Source organism: Schistocerca nitens, chromosome 5 (assembly GCF_023898315.1).
Source record: "Schistocerca nitens isolate TAMUIC-IGC-003100 chromosome 5, iqSchNite1.1, whole genome shotgun sequence".
NCBI lineage: Eukaryota > Metazoa > Arthropoda > Insecta > Orthoptera > Acrididae > Schistocerca > Schistocerca nitens.
The window spans coordinates 356,482,380-356,501,534 of NC_064618.1; the positions used below are offsets into that span (position 1 = coordinate 356,482,380).

General features: G+C 37.9%; 1 protein-coding gene across 1 annotated transcript in view; it reads left to right on the top strand.

Moving 5' to 3' along the window:
- Positions 1-19,155, top strand: part of LOC126260178 (DNA polymerase eta) — a 210,439-nt gene that overhangs the window by 113,621 nt on the left and 77,663 nt on the right. Inside the window, exon 7 of the mRNA XM_049957441.1 lies at positions 9,082-9,147. Within this exon, the coding sequence (XP_049813398.1) occupies positions 9,082-9,147 (66 nt within the window). The remainder of the gene's footprint in view (positions 1-9,081; positions 9,148-19,155) is intronic.

A 19,155-nucleotide genomic window follows, 5' to 3' on the forward strand; every position in this document is an offset into this window, starting at 1 on the left:
TGCGAAGTATGTGTAACGTTGATGTGCAGGGTGTTGTTGGGTTGAGAATGGAGATGGCTCAGGGAAGAGATTCTTGAATGTGCCTAAGGATTTTAGCAGGTGTTGGAGATAATGTTGAACTTCTGGATGGGATCACTCTGGGATAGTTTTAGGGGGAGTAGTTAGGTAATTGGTGGCAGAAGCCTTCCTCCAGGAAGTCACTGTGATTCATAACAACAGTGGCGGAACCTTTGTCTGCAGGAGGATAATTAAGTCAGAATCTGTTGTGAGGTTGAGGGTGGCTGTCCTTTCTTTTGCTGAGAGGTTAGTGTTCTTAGGGAGGGATCTGGGGAAGGATGTTGAGGCCAAGTTGGAGGTAAGAAGTCCAACATGGTTAAACTTTGGCGTGGCCATTGGATATGAATGAAACTTGTATAGTGTTGACATTATTGGTGGAATGGTTAACAACAGTGTTTTGGGTTTCTTTGTTGTCTGGATTTCATGGAGTGTTGGGAGGGAGTTTTGGAGGATATGGCAAATCTAAAAGGTCAGCTAGGCATGATCTGGGTACTATGATGGGTTGAGAAGGAGATTCATTGTGGGTAGGATAGGTTTTTATGGGTAATAGTGCTCCAAGGTGGGAGTAGGATATCAACAGGTTGGACAGTTCGTGGAGACGATGTATGGAATGCCCTTCCAGGTGCTGGAGAGCAAGGGTTTCACTTTTGGAGATGTGGTTCTTGTATTAAGGATTGCACTGTAAGAATATCTTATGGAGAGAACAGTTGTGCTTCTGGGATGCCTCTGTCATGGAGATGTGTTTCTGCAGTACTAGGCTAGAGAGAGGTAGGGACAGGCAGGATCTGAATTGATAAAAATCATTGTGAAATGAGAGATAGGAACCAGAAGAGGGAAATTTCATGGTTAGGTAATTGTGCAGGATGAGAGAGGAAGAGGTGGAGGGCATTCCATTACTTAGGCAGTGTTTAAGGAACAAGATATGGGGACTAGGATATAGCTAGGGAAAGGTGTACTTTTCTGAGCTGATGCAAATAGATGGAGCAGGGCCTCATTTGGGCTAGGATGATGTTACATACATGTGAAATGATGCAGAAAATGGATGAATGAAAGTGATATGTTAATGTGACGGGAAGTGGATAGCAAAATGTGAGTTTGGGGAATAAAAAATCAGAAGAAATTGTGCAGAGATCAATAACACAGTTCCTGACATGAGGGTATTTGATTGTGTTCAAGTTGCCCAATCTGTTTCACCTGCTCCTCCTCAATCCAGTTTGCCACCTTCTGGTTGTTGACCTCCACCTTTCTGATGACTCCATTTATACCACTGTCTATATTAAACCCACTAACCACTAACGGTACCTACATTTTGACAGCTATCATTCCTTCCACACCAAAAAATCAGTACCTTACTGCCTGGCCATCTGTGGATGTCTTATCTGTAGTGTTGTGAACTCCCTTGCCCTCCATGCTGAAGATCTGACAAGAGCTTTACAGACAGTCACTAGCCCCCAAACAGACAGTACACGAGTGGGCCTTCTGCTCCGAAAGTTATATCGATGACATTTCATCGAATTGTTCACACACTGACACTTCATGATGACCTAGCACTGAAATCTGCAGCAAATTGTACAAGGGTTCACTTCTGTCATGTTCTTGTAGGATATTTTTCCAGTCGCAGCGATGTGGCAGATTTGATGTTTTACCAGAGTCCTGGTATTCACGGTACACTCATGAAATGGTCATATGGCAAAATTCCCCCTTCATTGCTACCTCGGAGATACTGTGTCCTATCACTCGTGCGCCGACCATGACACTACATTCAAACTCATTTAAATCTTGATAATGTGCCATTGTAGAGCAGTATCCAATCAACAACTGCAGCAGATACTTATTGTCGTATATAAAAGCCAACAGATACTTGTTGTCTCATATAAAAGCTGCCAACTGCAGCGCCATATTTGCCTGTTCACATATACCTGTATCTGAATACATAAGCCTATACCATTTTCTTTGGTGCTTCAGTGTTGTATCCATAGATGGTAGCCCACTGGTCCAGTGTTAAGAAGCTGCAGTAATTGTATGCCTGCCTGTCACTTCTTCCTTAATGGCACACTGTCACTACTCCAATGCCCAGGGACAACTGAAACATTATCCAAACAAACTACCAGCAGTAACCGTTTTAACAGAAAATCATCCTACATGTAATTAATCACAATAACTCTGAACATCTTTGCGTCAGGCCACACTCGTTTACACATTATTCTGGCATCATAATGTGGTGGCATTTGCATCATAATGTATATGCACAAATTTGTGCCCTCATACCAGCAAATGAAATGGAAAAGAAATGAATAGGCATAGAGAACTGTAAGGGACATAACATGAATGGAAAAGAAAATCAGCATTTAGGGTTTAGAAAGAGTGACAGTTATTTAGAAAGAGAGATCAAATCAGGGAAATAAATTTAAGAACCTTAGATGATGTAGCATTTTTGAAAAATAAGTAAATAGTCAATATTTCTGAAGTAGATAATATACAATAAACAGAAATAAGGGGAATCACAAAACAAATTAAATTAAAAAAGAAATGTAGATGACTTAACCAGAAAGTTAGCAAACATCTAATTGACACTGAGGCCTTTGGTGATAGGGCATTAGCATAGTTGGAAGAAGATATTACAGGAAATTGCTTATTAAAACATCTGCTACTTCATTTTTCTCACTGCAAGATGAATTTCATGGTTTTTTTTATTTTCTTTGTGTTCATTGTAACTTTATTTCATATTGGCCAGTCGTAAACTTATTCAAGGATTTCATCTTCTCTCTGTTCAAGGAGTTCCCTTTTTTTTCAGTGACTATAATATTATCCAGAGCAGAGAGGATTTTTCCCCATGGCTAACATTATTGGTAAAATGGTTGAACTCTAATGGTCGTAATATGCTATCCTGAGGAAATCCTATGTTAATGTATTTGTTGTTGTTGTTGTTGTTGTTGTTGTTGTGGTCTTCAGTCCTGAGACTGGTTTGATGCAGCTCTCCATGCTACTCTATCCTGTGCAAGCTTCTTCATCTCCCAGTGCCTACTGCAGCCTACATCCTTCTGAATCCGCTTAGTGTATTCATCTCTTGGTTTCCCTCTACGATTTTTACCCTCCACACTGCCCTCCAAAGCTAAATTTGTGATCCCTTTATGCCTCAGAACATGCCCCACCAACTGGTCCCTTGTTCTTGTCAAGTTGTGCCACAAACTCCTCTTCTCCCCAATTCTATTCAATACCTCCTCATTAGTTACTTGATCTACCAGTCTAATCTTCAGCATTCTTCTGTAGCACCACATTTCAAAAGCTTCTATTCTCTTCCTGTCCAAACTATTTATTGTCTATGTTTCACTTCCATACATGGCTACACTCCATACAAATACTTTCAGAAACGACTTCCTGACACTTAAATCTATATTTGATGTTGACAAATTCCTCTTCTTCAGAAACGCTTTCCTTGCCTTTGCCAGTCTACATTTTATATCCTCTCTACTTTGACCATCATAATTTATTTTGCTCCCCAAATAGCAAAACTTATTTACTACTTTAAGCATCTCATTTCCTAATCTAATCCCCTCGGCATCACCCGACTTAATTCGACTACGTTCCATTATCCTCGTTTTACTTTTGTTGATGTTCATCTTATATCCTCCTTTCAAGACACTGTCCATTCAATTCAACTGCTCTTTCAAGTTCTTTCCTGTCTCTGACACAATTACAATGTCATCAGCGAACCTCAAAGTTTTTATTTCTTCTCCATGGATTTTAATACCTACTCCGAATTTTTCTTTTGTTTCCTTTACTGCTTGCTCAATATACAGATTGAATAAAATCGGGGAGAGGTTACAACCGTGTCTCACTCCCCTCCCAACCACTGCTTCCCTTTCATGCCCTTCAACTCTTATAACTGCCATCTGGTTTCTGTACATATTGTAAATAGCCTTTCGCTCCCTGTATTTTACACCTGCCACCTTTAGAATTTGAAAGAGAGTATTCCAGTCAACATTGTCAAAAGCTTTCTCTAAGTCTACAAATGCTAGAAATGTAGGTTTGCCTTTCCTTAATCTTTCTTCTAAGATAAGTGGTAAGGTCAGTATTGCCTCACGTGTTCCAACATTTCTACGGAATCCAAACTGATCTTCCCCGAGGTTGGCTTCTACCAGTTTTTTTCCATTCGTCTATAAAGAATTCGCGTTAGTATTTTGCAGCTGTGACTTATTAAACTGATTGTTAGGTAATTTTCACATCTATCAACACCTGCTTTCTTTGGGTTTGGAATTATTATATTCTTCTTGAAGTCTGAGGATATTTCGCCTGTCTCCTACATTTTGCTCACCAGATGGTAGAGTTTTGTCAGGACTGGCTCTCCCAAGGCTGTCAGAAGTTCTAATGGAATGTTGTCCAATCCCGGGGCGTTGTTACGACTTAGGTCTTCTGGTGCTCTGTCAAGCTCCTCACGCAGTATCGTATCTCCCATTTCATCTTCATCTTCAATCTACATCCTCTTCCATTTCCATAATATTGTCCTCAAGTACATCGCCCTTGTATAGACCCTCTATATACTCCTTCCACCTTTCTGCTTTCCCTTCTTTGCTTAGAACTGGGTTTCCATCTGAGCTCTTGATATTCATGCAAGTGGTTCTCTTTTCTCCCAAGGTCTCTTTAATTTTCCTGTAGGCAGTATCTATCTTACCCCTAGTGAGATAAGCGTCTACATCCTTACATTTGTCCTCTAGCTATCCCTGCTTAGCCATTTTGCACTTCCTGTCGATCTCATTTTTGAGACGTTTGTATTCCTTTTTGCCTGCTTCATTTACAGCATTTTTATATTTTCTCCTTTCATCAATTAAATTCAATATTTCTTCTGTTACCCAAGGATTTCTACTAGCCCTCGTCTTTTTACCTACTTGATCCTCTGCTGCCTTCACTACTTCATCCCTCAAAGCTACCCATTCTTCTTCTACTGTATTTCTTTCCCCCATTCCTGTCAATTGTTCCCTTATGCTCTCCCTGAAACTCTGTACAACCTCTGGTTCTTTCAGTTTAGCCAGGTCCCATCTCCTTAAGTTCCCACCTTTTTGCAGTTTCTTCAGTTTTAATCTACAGGCCATAACCAATAGATTGTGGTCGGAGTCCACATCTGCCCCTGGAAACGTCTTACAATTTAAAACCTGGTTCCTAAATCTCTGTCTTACCATTATATAATCTATCTGATACCTTTTAGTATCTCCAGGGTTCTTCCATGTATACAACCTTCTTTCATGATTCTTTTATTGTATTTAGTGACTGATAAGTGTTCCATTAACGGTTCAACTTACCTGATGATTGTGATATATCTACTCTTTATGTGCTATTCTGTTTGATCAGAATCAATCATTAGCTACATCTCTTATTCATAATGATTCTAGCTTATTTAGTAGTATTTTATGGTCAGCAGTATCAAAAGGCACACACTCCTCCTTGTCAAGAGTGTCAGGTACCAAATTTGTAAATTCTGCTATGGCCACTTCTGTAATCTACCCTTCAGCACCAAACCTGTGGTGCACTTAAAAGTTTGAATATATTCAGTTAATTCATTAAGCTGTCTACAATATTATGAAAGGGTTAGATTGATACTCTCCGTTAAGATGACTCATTGAATTGCAGACAAGCACAATCGAAAAGACTGTTACACATCGAGCTTTCAACCAAAGCCTTCCTCGGAAAAGAAAACACACACAGACACACATTCACACAAGCCAGCACAGCTCACCCACACATGATCCCTATCTCCAGTGGCTTGAGCCAGAATGCAACTGTCATTTTGAATGAAAGCAGCAGTGTGGCGGGAAAGAGGAAGGGATAGCAGGTTACAGGCGGGTGGGTGGGGGTGGGGGGGTTGCAGGTACTAGATGGCAGCAGGACAAGGCTGCCAGGCACAGTATTGGGTGGTGGGGGAGGGGGAGGAGACAGGGGGGTGAGAGCGGCACCCAATGTGGATGAGGGGACATGAAATGGGTGGAAGTGATAGGACAGGGGCGGTGGAAACTTCAGTGGAGTGTGTGGGGACAGTGGGTTACCATAGATTGGGCTGGCGTAATTTTGGGAGTGGAGAATGTGCCATAAGGATAACTCCCATTTGTGCAGTTCAGGAAAACTGGTGGTTCAGGGGAGAGTTCAAATGGCTTGGGTAGTGAAGCAACCATTGAAATCAAACCATTGAAATCAAGCATGTTATGTACAAACTGCATGTTGTGCCACAAGATGGTCTACTTTTCTCTTAGCCTCAGTTTGGCAGTATCCATTCGTCCTGGTGGACAGCTGGTTGATAGTCAAATGTTCAAATGCATGTGAATTCCTAAGGGACCAATCTGCAGAGGTCATCAGTCCCTAGACTTACACTCTGCTTAAACTAACTTATGCTAAGAACAACACACACACCCATGCCTGAGGGAGGACTCGAACCTCCACTGGGAGGGGCCGCACGCTCTGTGACATGGTGCCCCAGACAGCATGGCCACTCCTCAGGTTGATAGTCATACCAATGCAAAAAGCTGTGCAGTTATTGCAGCAGAGCTGCTATATGACATGGCTGCTTTCACAGATGGGGAGGATAGGATAAGCCTGTGACTGAACTTGATGAGGAAGCACTGGGTGGATGGATTGGATGTTTCTTGCACCTGGGTCTTACCCAGGGAGGTGATCCCAATGACAAGGGGTTGAGATTGGGAGAGACACAGGAATGGACTAGGATGTTGTGGAAGTTGGGTGAATGATGAGACACCACTTTAGGAGAGGTGGCAAGGATTTTGGGTAGGATGTCCCCCATTTCAGGGCATGATGATAGGTAATCAAAGCTCTGACAAAGGATATGGTTCAGTTGTTCCAGTCCAAAGTGGTATTGATTGATGAAGGGGGCATTTCTTTGTAGCTGTTTCGTGGAGGTGGTGTGGGGATTGGGGGTGTGTGGGGATGTGGTATAGGGAATCCTCCCACCACAATGAAGAATCAGCTACAAAGGAGTGCCCCCTTGGTCACCCTGTACCAGTCAGGTTTGGATGACTTAAACACATCCTTCGTCAGGACTTTGATTGTGTATTGTCATGCCCTGATTTCTATTATGACCATCTCACCACCAGAAGATCAGCTGTCACTGTGATCATGTGTCATTTCTCCTTTCATAGAAATATAGGACATGGGTGTGAGAGGGAGGCAGAGCTTGTTTCTCCACATCATTGCTCTCCCTCTGTCAGTCAAAATTTTGATTATATTCTGATTAAAATATCTTTGTAATTGACAGACTGCAGTGGTAGTGGAAAGTGTTGCTGGCATGCAGCAAGCAAGGCCCATGCTAGGCAAGGCTCTGTAAGTACCTACAAAACTGGCAGTACAGCGAGCATGTGGCCCATGAGCAATAACTAACAATTGTTCGGTGACTGGACCCTACCACTCAGCTCACTGAAATGTTACTCACAAAGTAGTTTTAATCAGAGTATATTTTATATTTTAGGTTCTCAGCTGACTGACAGTTTATAGTGTTCACACTTTGAACTGTAGTGACTAGAAAACAAAATCTGTCAGAGTATTTTGACCCCACCAAAATTTTTCCCTTAACACGCGGATAAAGTTATTTTCATTTGTACTTCAGTGCTAAGTGCCTTAATGGTTTTATCTGTAGCATTGTAAGTATGAGTTGAAGGTTTATGAATGCCCACAAAAGGTCGAAATTAATATTCTGCAGATTTTTCAATTATTGAACTGGCCAAAAGAGAAAAATTATGACGAGAAACTTCTTAAATCATAGATCCACTCAGTTATTTATTTATTTATTTATTTATTTTTTTTTTTTTACTGTCAGTTTCATAGCTCTAAGGCTTTGTCTTCACGCACACAGCATGACAACCTTAAAATTTGTACGTCTAATCATTTACAAAAAAATATGCAGATTTTGCCAAAAATAGATACTACATTTTCAGGTTTCTGCTCATTATTATTTACTGTAAAGGAGCTTGTGTGCTCTGTACGCATTGTTTCAGCATACGAATTGCTACCTCATGAAAACCTGGTTCCTCTTCATTTTTAGAGTTTTACTGACTTCATTCTCTCTGGTTGGCAGTATTATTATTGTACTTAGTGTGTAATTATTTAGAGGTATTATATCTGCTTTTGGGAAATTTTGATGTGGTTTCACTGCAATACTTGTAAAATGGTTCATTCACAAAGTTTGCCAGCCAGCACAGGTCATCTATTTCTTTATCTGTTGCCATTGTTTGTATGTTGTTATCCTTTTGTTTGTCTCCACCTGTTTCCTCTTGTATGACATCCCAGATTGCTTTGCTTTTATTTTCTGCTTTACATATTATTTTATCACTAAGTGAAATTTTTAAAGTAATCAATACTTTCTGTAAAACTTTTTGTATCTGTGATAAAAATTTAAGAGCTATGACTCACTATGCATCTTTATCATTGAACTGAAGTGCATTAGGTTCTGTGAGTACTATTTAAAACCTGCTCTTATCCGATTGTTTTTTGAGACATTCCTACTGATGTAGGTAGTTTTAAAATGTCTTTTCAAAATTCAGTTTGAATAATATTGAAGACTTCAAGAATTTCAAATTTACATTGGTTTCCTCATACACTTCAACCCAACTTCGGATTGATAGCTGTCTTGAAAATTGTTGCATTTCAACTTATGATAGAAGTCTTTTGCAGGCTTGTAGTGTACGGATTTTCCATTCCTGTTTTACTAGTTGTTATCTGGAGACTTTCCATTCTCTATAATCAATTTTGCTAACTTAGACCTTTCTTTTTTTTAAAAAAAAAAACTTCAAAAGAAGCATTATCTCATTTAAAAAAAACTATAACCTTGGAAGTTTTATTATGTAATGCTTAATCTGCTATTGCAGACTCTCTTGGTCATTTATGAACAATGAATTTTGAAGTGTGATGACAGCAGTGGTCATTGTTTTCTGTCTTCATTTGACTAAGTTAGTACCTTTAGCTCGAGTATCAATTATTAAAGTCTGTTCAGTGTCATATACTTATGAAGTTATTTCCTGTGATCAGGTAAAACAGTGGCTTGAAGTACTGTCTACAGAGGTCATGGAACGACTGGCCAAAGATTATGATCAGGTACTGAACATTATAATTTTGTTTACTCTAAGTTCTAGTGTCTGTTTAGAAAGCATTTCGTAATCTAGAAAAGTTTATAAAAAAGCAAAATGTAATAAACTGTGTTCAAATCTTTGACCATTCGGAAAGTAGCTTTAAATTGAAGTTTAAATGAACAACTTGCCAAATTGATATGAGAATCTATGCTTAATGCATTGAAAAATGATGAACACTGTAACTTACATTTGTCCTTGAAACATTTAGTTTCTGCAGTTTGTTTAAAGAAATTTTTCTTTGCTGTTATGGTGGATTACATTTTGTATTTACCCGTGATGAGTTCGTATGGGAATAAAAAGATATCCTCTACACAAAGTTCAGATTATTATTTCTTTACACTTGAGTTGAACAATGTTATTATAAGACAAAAAGCAGAGAAATAGCTTGTGTGGAAACTGACAAGTTTAGGAATTCCTTGTCTAATAAAGTTCACAGATAAAGGCATCTCATTACCTAAGGAAAAACAAATCATATGTACAACTCCATTTTTCTGTTATTATCATTGTCATCATACTCTGTGGGTAAACCATTTTTACCAATATTATCTTCATTAGGGTTAAATCTGATTGTTTTTTTTTTTTTTTTTTTCCATTGGTGATAAGGATGGTGTTAGTCATTGAAAGCTCTGGGTTTACATTATATCTGGACTGGCAGAAAATGTTAGGAATGCTTCCTTGCTCTTGGAGTTTTGGCAAAAGTCACAATCTGTAATATTGTCTCTAGAATAGATTGTGGCCCTCGGATTCTGAGGTAAGTGAGAGCCCATGGACCAGAGACTTCGAAGTCTCTGTGAAAGGCTAGGCTGTGACTTCATGGACTTGTGCCATAGGGCTGAGAACTGTAGGGTGGCCCTAAATGGATCAGATGTGCATTACACACAAGAGGCTGCTACCCAAGTAGCTGACTCTGTGCGTGGCACCACAAATGTTGAAGTATTTATTTATTTATTTTTAATTTTTTTAGTTGACTCTCCAGCCACTCCTGATAACAATATCTGTAGGAGACTGGGAAGTATCAGCATGAGATTCAAAGAAATGCCTCCAACAGATGAGATAATCGTGAGTGACAGACAAATGAAAACAAGACGCCTGGAAAAAAGTATGTTAACTGTTCATTATTTCAAAAGTAATTGCCATAACTGTTTTTCCCACTGTAAAAAAGACGAGGTGGCCAGTGCCTTCATGGAGAAGTGTTTGCAGTTGCCTATGGTATCATGATTGTACCTGGCATTCACCTCTCTGTCCGAAGTAAATCAGTCAAAAAGGTCACAAATGTCTTACTTCAGGGCTCCAAACGCATTGAAGTTGCATGGGGAGAGATCGGGACTGTATGGATGATGCGTAGATGCTTCCCATCAAAACTTCTGCAGCATAGACAAAACAACCTTGCCAACTTGTGGGCCAGTGCCAATTTGCTTCAGACTAAGAGGTGCATGCCTTGGTACAGTCATGATTCAACAGGCACCCACAAACATTTTCCCACGGAATCATTACCCGTCTCACCTCGCAGTGGGATAAATGTATTAACAGTTATGGTAATTACTTTTGAAATAATAAACAGTTTGTCACCTAATACTAGGTTCAGAAAGTTTGTTAAAACCCAAAGTTGACAGCAGTGATATTTTTGGGGATTATTTGAGCACATATTGAAAGGATAGGTTAATGTGATATGGAGGTGGTTTTATTGAAGCAGACGAGAAACTCAAATCCATCAAAATAGAAGCAGGAGCTGAATGCGAGATATTTTGCGCAAGACTCAGTATCAGAGGTGGGCTTAAAATTACAATTGGGTCCTTCTATCAGCCACCAGACTCACCTCCTAATGTAACAAAAAATTTCAGAAAAACCTGCTTTAGAGAAAACCTCAGTTTGCCAGAACATAATTTCTCCAGTGATATCATAATCATCGGTGGAGACTGTAATGGATGTGGGAGAGGTGTTATTTTCTACCGGATTTGTCGATACCAAATTGTAAATGTTTTCTTATATTTTTGTCAGAATATTTGTTTGTGAATTGTAATTTGCCTTATTTTATGCTAATTTACTTATATTTTTGAGAGTGACAGCATATTGATTACTATTAGTAAATGTGACAAAGAATACCAAAGAGACTGGTTACAAGTGGAAGCTTGTGTGTTGTGTAAAATGTCTTTGATGCTGGAGTCGTCTTTGACTGTAGTCTGTCGGCAGAGAACTCTCGGTGTGTGTTGACGGTGGAACAATGTGCAGATCGCCATTATAAATAATTTGCTAGTGAACAAGAAAAATGAATTATGTTACTACTTTTTTTATATAAACTTTAAGAAGAAACCACATTCTAAGAAATGGTATTTGAAGCACCAAAAATGAGGCAAACGCATTGAACCAGGTCATTTCTGCAGCCGACGAAACTGCATTGTGGAATCATACTTCCACTAGACGACTGAAGCCAAGACAAATATCGTCTTGTAAACATTTCACGGAAAAGGTACTGTCACGAAATATGCTAAATACAGTATATAAAAATAGTGAGCATATTTCAAGACCTTAATCATCCAACAATCAACTTGGATAGTTACAGTTTTGTCGTAATGTACATGACAAGACACCCTGTGAAATTACTGAATGCCTTCTCTGAAAACTATCTGTAACAAATAGTTCAGGTCTCCACCCATGATGGAAATATATTAGATATAATGGCAACAAATATGCCTGACCCCTTTGAGGATGTCCACATTGAAATGGATTCAGTGACCATGAGACATCTGTAGCAGCCGTGATTACCAAATTATGAAGGACAAATAAGACAAGTAGAAAGATTTTTATGTCCAGCAAACTACATAAAAAACCAGTAATTTCAAATCTCGGTGTGGAATCAGAAATGTTTAGCTCAGTAGAGGAGCATGTAGGGGAGCTATGCCTCAAGTTTAAATATTAGTAAACCATGCACTTGATGGGTATGTACCCAATAGAACAGTTCGTAATGGGTGGGACCCTCTGTGATTAGTCATTGTAGAGAAACTTCAAAAAAACAGACACTACTCCATAATAAGCGTAAAACAAAGTGCAGAGCGACAGATAAGAAGATGTTAAACGAAAAGCGTTTAGTCACATCCATCTACGAGAATGGTAGCAGAAGTGACCCACAAAACTGCTGTCCAGTATCATTGACATACATTTGTTGGTGAATCTTAGATCGTATTCTGAGCTCAAACATAATGAGGTATCTCGAACAGAATGCTCTCTTTCTTGCAAGCAAGCATTGGTTCTGGAAACCCAACTCGCACTTTTGTGATATGACATACTAAAAGCTATGGATCAAGACAGTCAGGTAAATGCAATGTTTCTTGACATCCCAAAAGCATTTGACCCAGTACCACACATACACTCAGTATCAAAAGAGTGATCATATGGGGTATCAAGTAAAATTTGTGTTTGGATTGAGGAATTTTTGGTCAGGAGGACTAAGCAAATTATTTTGTTTTACATTAATGATCCTGCAGAAAATATTAACAGTAACCTCAGAGTTTCTGCAGATGATGCAGTTATGTATAATGAAGTACCGTCTGAAAGACATTGCAGAAATTTCAGTCAGATTTTGACAATATTTGGAAAAAGATAGATTACTACTCACCATATAGTGTAGATGCTGAGTCACAGATAGGCACAACAAAAAGACTTTCTTTGTATTTTGCCTATCTGTGACTCAGCACCTCTGCTATATGGTGACTAGCAATCTATCCTTCTTGTTGTATTCTCATTAATCCATCCTGGATTTTCCATTGTTGGATTCAGTCAGATTTTGGTAAGATTTCAAAGTAGTGCAAAGATTGGCAATTTGCTTTAAATGTTCAGAAATGTAAAATTGTGTGCATCACAAAACAAAACAAAATAATGTACTATGACTATAATACCAGTGAGTCACAGTTGGAATCAGTCAATTCATACAAATACCTGGGTCTAGCAATGTATTGGGATATGCAATGGAAGGCTCGCATAGTCTCATTCATAGATGAAGTAGGTGGCAGACTGCAGTTCATTAGTAGAATAATAGGGAAATGCAATCTATTTACATAGGAGACTCCATAAAAAAAAAAAAAAAAACTCGTGCGACCCATCCTAGAATGCTGTGCAGGTGTGTGTGATACGTAACAAATATGACCAACAGGAAATATTGAATGGATACATAGAAGGGCTGCACGAATGGACACAGTCTTGTTTGGCCCATGGGAGAGTCTCACAAAGATGCGGCAAGAACTGAATTGGCAGACTCTTGAAGGTAGACTCAAACTATTCCATGAAAACCTGTGTTGAAAGTTCTTAGAACCAACTTCAAGTGTCAAATCTAGCAAAATATTACAACCCCATTCGTATCGCTCCCATAGGGATCGCAAAGGCAAGAGTAAAGTGATTGCAGCACACGTGAGGACATTTAAGCAATCATTCTTCCCATGAAACATATGTGAATGGGATGGGAAGAAATCCTGATAACCATTCCGAGTGGTTTGCCAAGTGTAAATGTAGATGTAGATATAATCACTGATAAGATTTAGTCCATGAAGTCTTCAAGGGACAGTTAGAAACGATATTTGTATATTCAGTGAACAATAAATCATTATTACTCTGCTTCATGCTACTAATTTTACTATTTAAATTTAGCCCATTTTTGTACAGGTTGCATACATCAATGTAGAAGTACTTTATTGTTGATACGATGTAAAAACATAGTTTCTATTAGTTGTTTCTCTTTTGTTAATTTGTACCTTGACTCTAGATCCATCAAGTATCTCCCTGAGGTTGAAGTCGTCCAATAATACCAAAGTAATTGAGTTTGGATCACTACATCATAATCCCCTAAAAACTGTGTCCAATACATAGACAGGTTATGCATTAATAATTCCATTTGCATTAGGAATGCACTTCCCTTCAGCAGTGAGTATTAACTTCTTTAAGTTGTAAGAAATGACACCATATAAGGTGAACACTGATTTATTGACAACCACATCAGCCAAGTTTGACCGCAATGCACTAACTCAAATTCTTTTAAAGTTCATTGTTCCAATGACTCTCATCATCTTGTAGAACAAATGAAGGTATTATTAGGAGGTATTATGAATATAATTCTGCAGTGGCATAAAACCATGGCGCATTTCCCATTGCCTGGCAAACTTGTTACTCTTTATTAAAAAAATAATAAATAACTAAAAATTTTTAGAAAATGAAAAATATAGCATGGCTCAAATCTTATTAAGAAATATGGTGAATATAAAGCTGACATTGGTTCATTGTAAACCTAGCCCTGGTCAACATTTTTTGTCTTACCTCTTTATTACTCACTCTGTGTTTGATGAGCATTTCTAGGATGTACAAGTAGCTAAGTTATGTAATGTGAGCAGCTGTGCATCATGATCTGACATTCCATTTTTCCATTTATCACAAAGTATGCACATGTTTCTTTAGTTTCAGCTTGTTACATGAATACATTGTCTATCAGTGTGGCAGAATCTTGAGCTACTCATTTAGGGCAATTTATAACTGACACTAAAAGGTATGTGCATAATAAAATAGCCACATCACATTTCCTGTCAGAGTCCTTGAAATTTACATTGAAACTGTCACAAATCAGTCATCTCTTCTGTCTGTCTGATGAACAACACAACAATGTGACAAATTTTACAATTTACTGACAAAAGTTATATGAGCAGTAATAAAAACACTGACTGTGAAAGCATGCATTCTGTGATTGAAAACAAAATTCAAAGAAACTAGAAGTGTGGGAAATAAAATGTGCCAGCCATAAAGAACAGCTGTTGATGAGAATTTTAGTAGCAGCAACTCACAATATACACTTTTCTACAAGAAATCTTGAATGTGCAAGTGGAATCCGTCAGCAGTCTGTTTAATGAATACAGCAATCCAATGCATTTCACCCTTTCACATTTTCTCCCATCAACAGCTTCACATAGCAAAGACTTTTAAGATCTATTACAGTTCTCCTGAGTGGTATTTACAAAAATTACAAAGTATTGCAACCGTTCTGAGCAAGATTTTGTTTATGGTTGAAGCATTGGTTACAAACTGTGAACAAATCTGTCTTCACATAATGCACTTTTGGTCAGTTGAAACTCCACTCTTCCTCAAAGAAGTGGATAAACCATGATCTTGATTAGTTGATGTGTAGTATGAGCTTTTCAAGAATTGGATCATTGGTCCCGGTTCTATTGATGGGACTCATAAATAGTGACTGTTATCCACAGTTTTTAACAGGCATCCTGCTGCAGTTATTGGAAGGCATTCCAGTAGCTATAAGGCAACCCATATGGTACTAGCATGGCTGATGTGCTGCACCTTGTGCACAGATAATTACACTTATCTGAAAAGAACGTTTGGAGATCATCGTATAGGTCTTTTGAGAAACACAAAATGGCCACTAACTTCCCAAACTTAACATTTCTGGATCTTTATCTGTGCAAAACAATTAAAACAGGAGGTCTTCAGGGAAACACAGATGACTTCCAAAGTTGTGAAATGCAGTATAATACACTCCTATGCTTTGATAAGTCCAGATGAAGTTCAGCATACAGTATTGTCTGTCCATACTCATGTTACATCTTGTGTCAGTGCTCAAGGTCAACAGTTTGAGCATGTAATAAAATGATCATAATCATAAACACAGAAACCATATTCGAGTTATTGGTTTGCTTATATTTGGTACGATAGGGCAGATGTTTCTGGGACCTCTTTTCCTAATGGTGAGACAGTGGTTTGTGGTGGTGCTGTTATCTTGGTACATTTAATGATGGCGATGATTTTGTTTATTGTTGTTGTGTAAACCACTGGAACTATTAATTATCATTGCCGACAACATATATTTATGAGAAGTAAATATACTGGTACATGAGAGAGTCCAAGAGGCAGAGGTTTCTGGCAGATGTAGGTTAATAGAAATCATAATGCATAGTGAGCTACACTATTATAAATGAAAAATAAACTGTAATAAATTTAAGGAGGCCCTAGCACATACACAAAATGGCAGCAAGTATAAAAAGACTGATGATTCTAATGAAAATTGGGAATATATTAGACACGCCAAACCACAGTACTTCTTAACAAAATATAAAACCTTCAGAAATACATACGGGGACTCCCTTAAGAAGCTAAATGCTTATTATTATGTCAGTTAGATAAGTGAACGAAGACATGCTAGTAAAACAGAATGGAATACAATAAATATGGAACATGGGCTGAAGAAATATAACAAGAGAAAGCAGACTATAGATTGTGTGTGAGAGATTAATAAAATAATGTGAAAAGACATGGAGGATATAAACAGATGGTTCAGCACCTGCAGTAAACCCACATAAAGTGAATAATCCATTATTCCTGATTAATATCTCACAGTGTGAAACCCTAAAAATTATTTCGAAGCTTAAAATAAAATGATACACTGAATGGGATAACATAGCATTTCAATGCAGAGATGAATTAATAAAAACATTAACATATGTAATTAGTAACAGACCTGTTAGAAATCACTCGGGCACAATGTGTGTGTAAAAATGGAGCAGTTACTGGCAAATAATCACAGTTAAAATCATTGACTCAGAGTTTGTCTTCTTATTTGTAACAGTAAGTCATAATGAAATGGATTCTTTCTTCTGTAAATATAACCACCCAGACAGCTCCTAAAAATCATTGACCTCAGAGTTTGTCTTCTTATTTGTAACAGTAAGTCATTATGAAATGGATTCTTTCGTCTGTAAATATAACCACCCAGACAGCTCCTACCATGGCTTTTGATAAGGCCTCTTTACAATTCTAATCAGTAGCAACTTTTTTCCCTTTAAGTGTTGAACGAAATCAATGAAAGAAAAAGGTTGTGTGACTACTCTAGATTTGTGTAAGGACTTTATGTCAATCATTCAGTACTCTTATTAAAATTAGAAACTTAGGATACAAGAAGAGTAACATTATGTTTTTAATTTCTTCCTTGTATTACAAATTACAATATATGAAACCATATTACAAAAATGCAGAACAGATTGTAACAATGAGCTCTTCATATAAGATCCTCAGCGAATTATATGGGGCTGCACTGAGAAGTCAGGAATGCAGAACAGTGAAGAAAAGCATTGGTTGAACTGCTGAATATCAAATATGTGTGACTCTTATGGTGGGCATTTTGTTAAATTATAATCCAACTCAAGTGAACATAAATGCCAAATCAGTTTTCATCTGAAACAACTGACAAACGTGATTTTGGGGGGTATTCCTTGGGGATGACAGTCTAGCATGGAAACAGCATATCAGCTACATCTGTAAAAAGATTGTCTGCAATGTAAAATTTGTAAAATTCTCCCAGCCATACATACTCCTGTTTTTGTAAAAGAAATTTACCAATAATTAATCTGGTCATATCTCCAATATGGAATTGAAATTATTCCGGACCTACAATCTTCTTGGGTAGAATATTCAGGATGCGGAAGAGAGCAGTTACAATAATTGCTAACGTAAGTAAACATCAGACCTGTAATGACTTCATAAAATATAATTTATTGTTTACTCGTTGTATGTTCTTAAGACATGTATATTTGTAAAGCAGAGTATAAAGCATAACATACCATAACAGCAACAACAACAACAACGACAACAACAAATAGATACAGTCATCTTTACGCTGACTGGAGATGATTATCATGTGACACTGTGAAAACAGGGAACTAATCATTTTCTCCTGGGAAGATATTTCTTAAACAGGTTGCAAAGGGCCGGCCAGAGTGGCCGTGCAGTTCTAGGTGCTTCAGTTTGGAACCGCATGACCGCTACAGTCGCAGGTTCGAATCCTGCCTCGGGCATGGATGTGTGTGATGTCCTTAGGTTAGTTAGGTTTAAGTAGTTCTAAGTTCTGGGGGACTGATGACCTCAGATGTTAAGTCCCATAGTGCTCAGAGCCAAGCCACGTTGCAAAGCTATATAAAGCATCTCCAGTAAAACATTTGTTAGGTAAAAGGTGTACAAAGTTAAAGCTTTCTGAACTGTGTAGTTTTTCATATTATTGTCTATATCCAGTTCCAGTATATTAGCAGCAAACATTTCCTAAAAGAGGCCAGAACTTTAGTGTTCGATGTGCTGTTTTTGGTATTTTATCAATGTGAATTTACTTAAAAAACATGCCCATGAGTGTATTCCTATTATTAGTAAATAAACATTATTATTCTTTTATTATTTTTATATCATATGCTTTGCACAATATTCGTACTGCTCACTTTTGCTCTGTAAATATTTAATGCAATTTCTGTGTAAGAAAGTTAAGATTTAAGTCTGTTCAGATCTCATTTATGCTGTGTCTGAAGTGGCTGAATCTTCACTCTTAATTAGAATGCATATGGCATCAACAAATATTTCATTTTCTTATCACTTCTTTCAGTTCACCAAAAGATCATGTATGTAGGTTAAGGACAGGTGTGGACATAATGTCAAACTGTCTGCTTTCTGATTTGAAAATAAGACTTCATCCATCATAGAGAGAGACCATTAATGACTTAATGTTTTAGTCTGCCAAGTAGAATTTTATAGTCCATACAGTCCAGTCCTTGGAAAGGTTACAGAATATACCAACTGGGTATTTTTTCCTTATTTGACTCTGTTAAGACTTCATATGTGAGTAAAAGTACACTACCACGGATGAAAAGTTCTCAGTTTACTTAACATATCAAATTTGGATAAAATCTCAAACTTTTGATGATTGGCTCCGTTGTCACTGTCAGGGCCAAGTCTGACTATAGGGAATCTGGCGAGGCTCGTACTTTTATACCCAGAGAACAGCGTCTGATTGCATGGATTATGTCACAGAGATGGCACATGGTCAGTGGTGTCTTCTGTGTCTATTACATTTGCAGTGCCAAACGTACATCAAACAGTAAATTACGGGAAGTTATCATCTGTGCTTTTTCTTTAGCAAGTGCTTACATCAATGTATTGACAAGCATGTAGC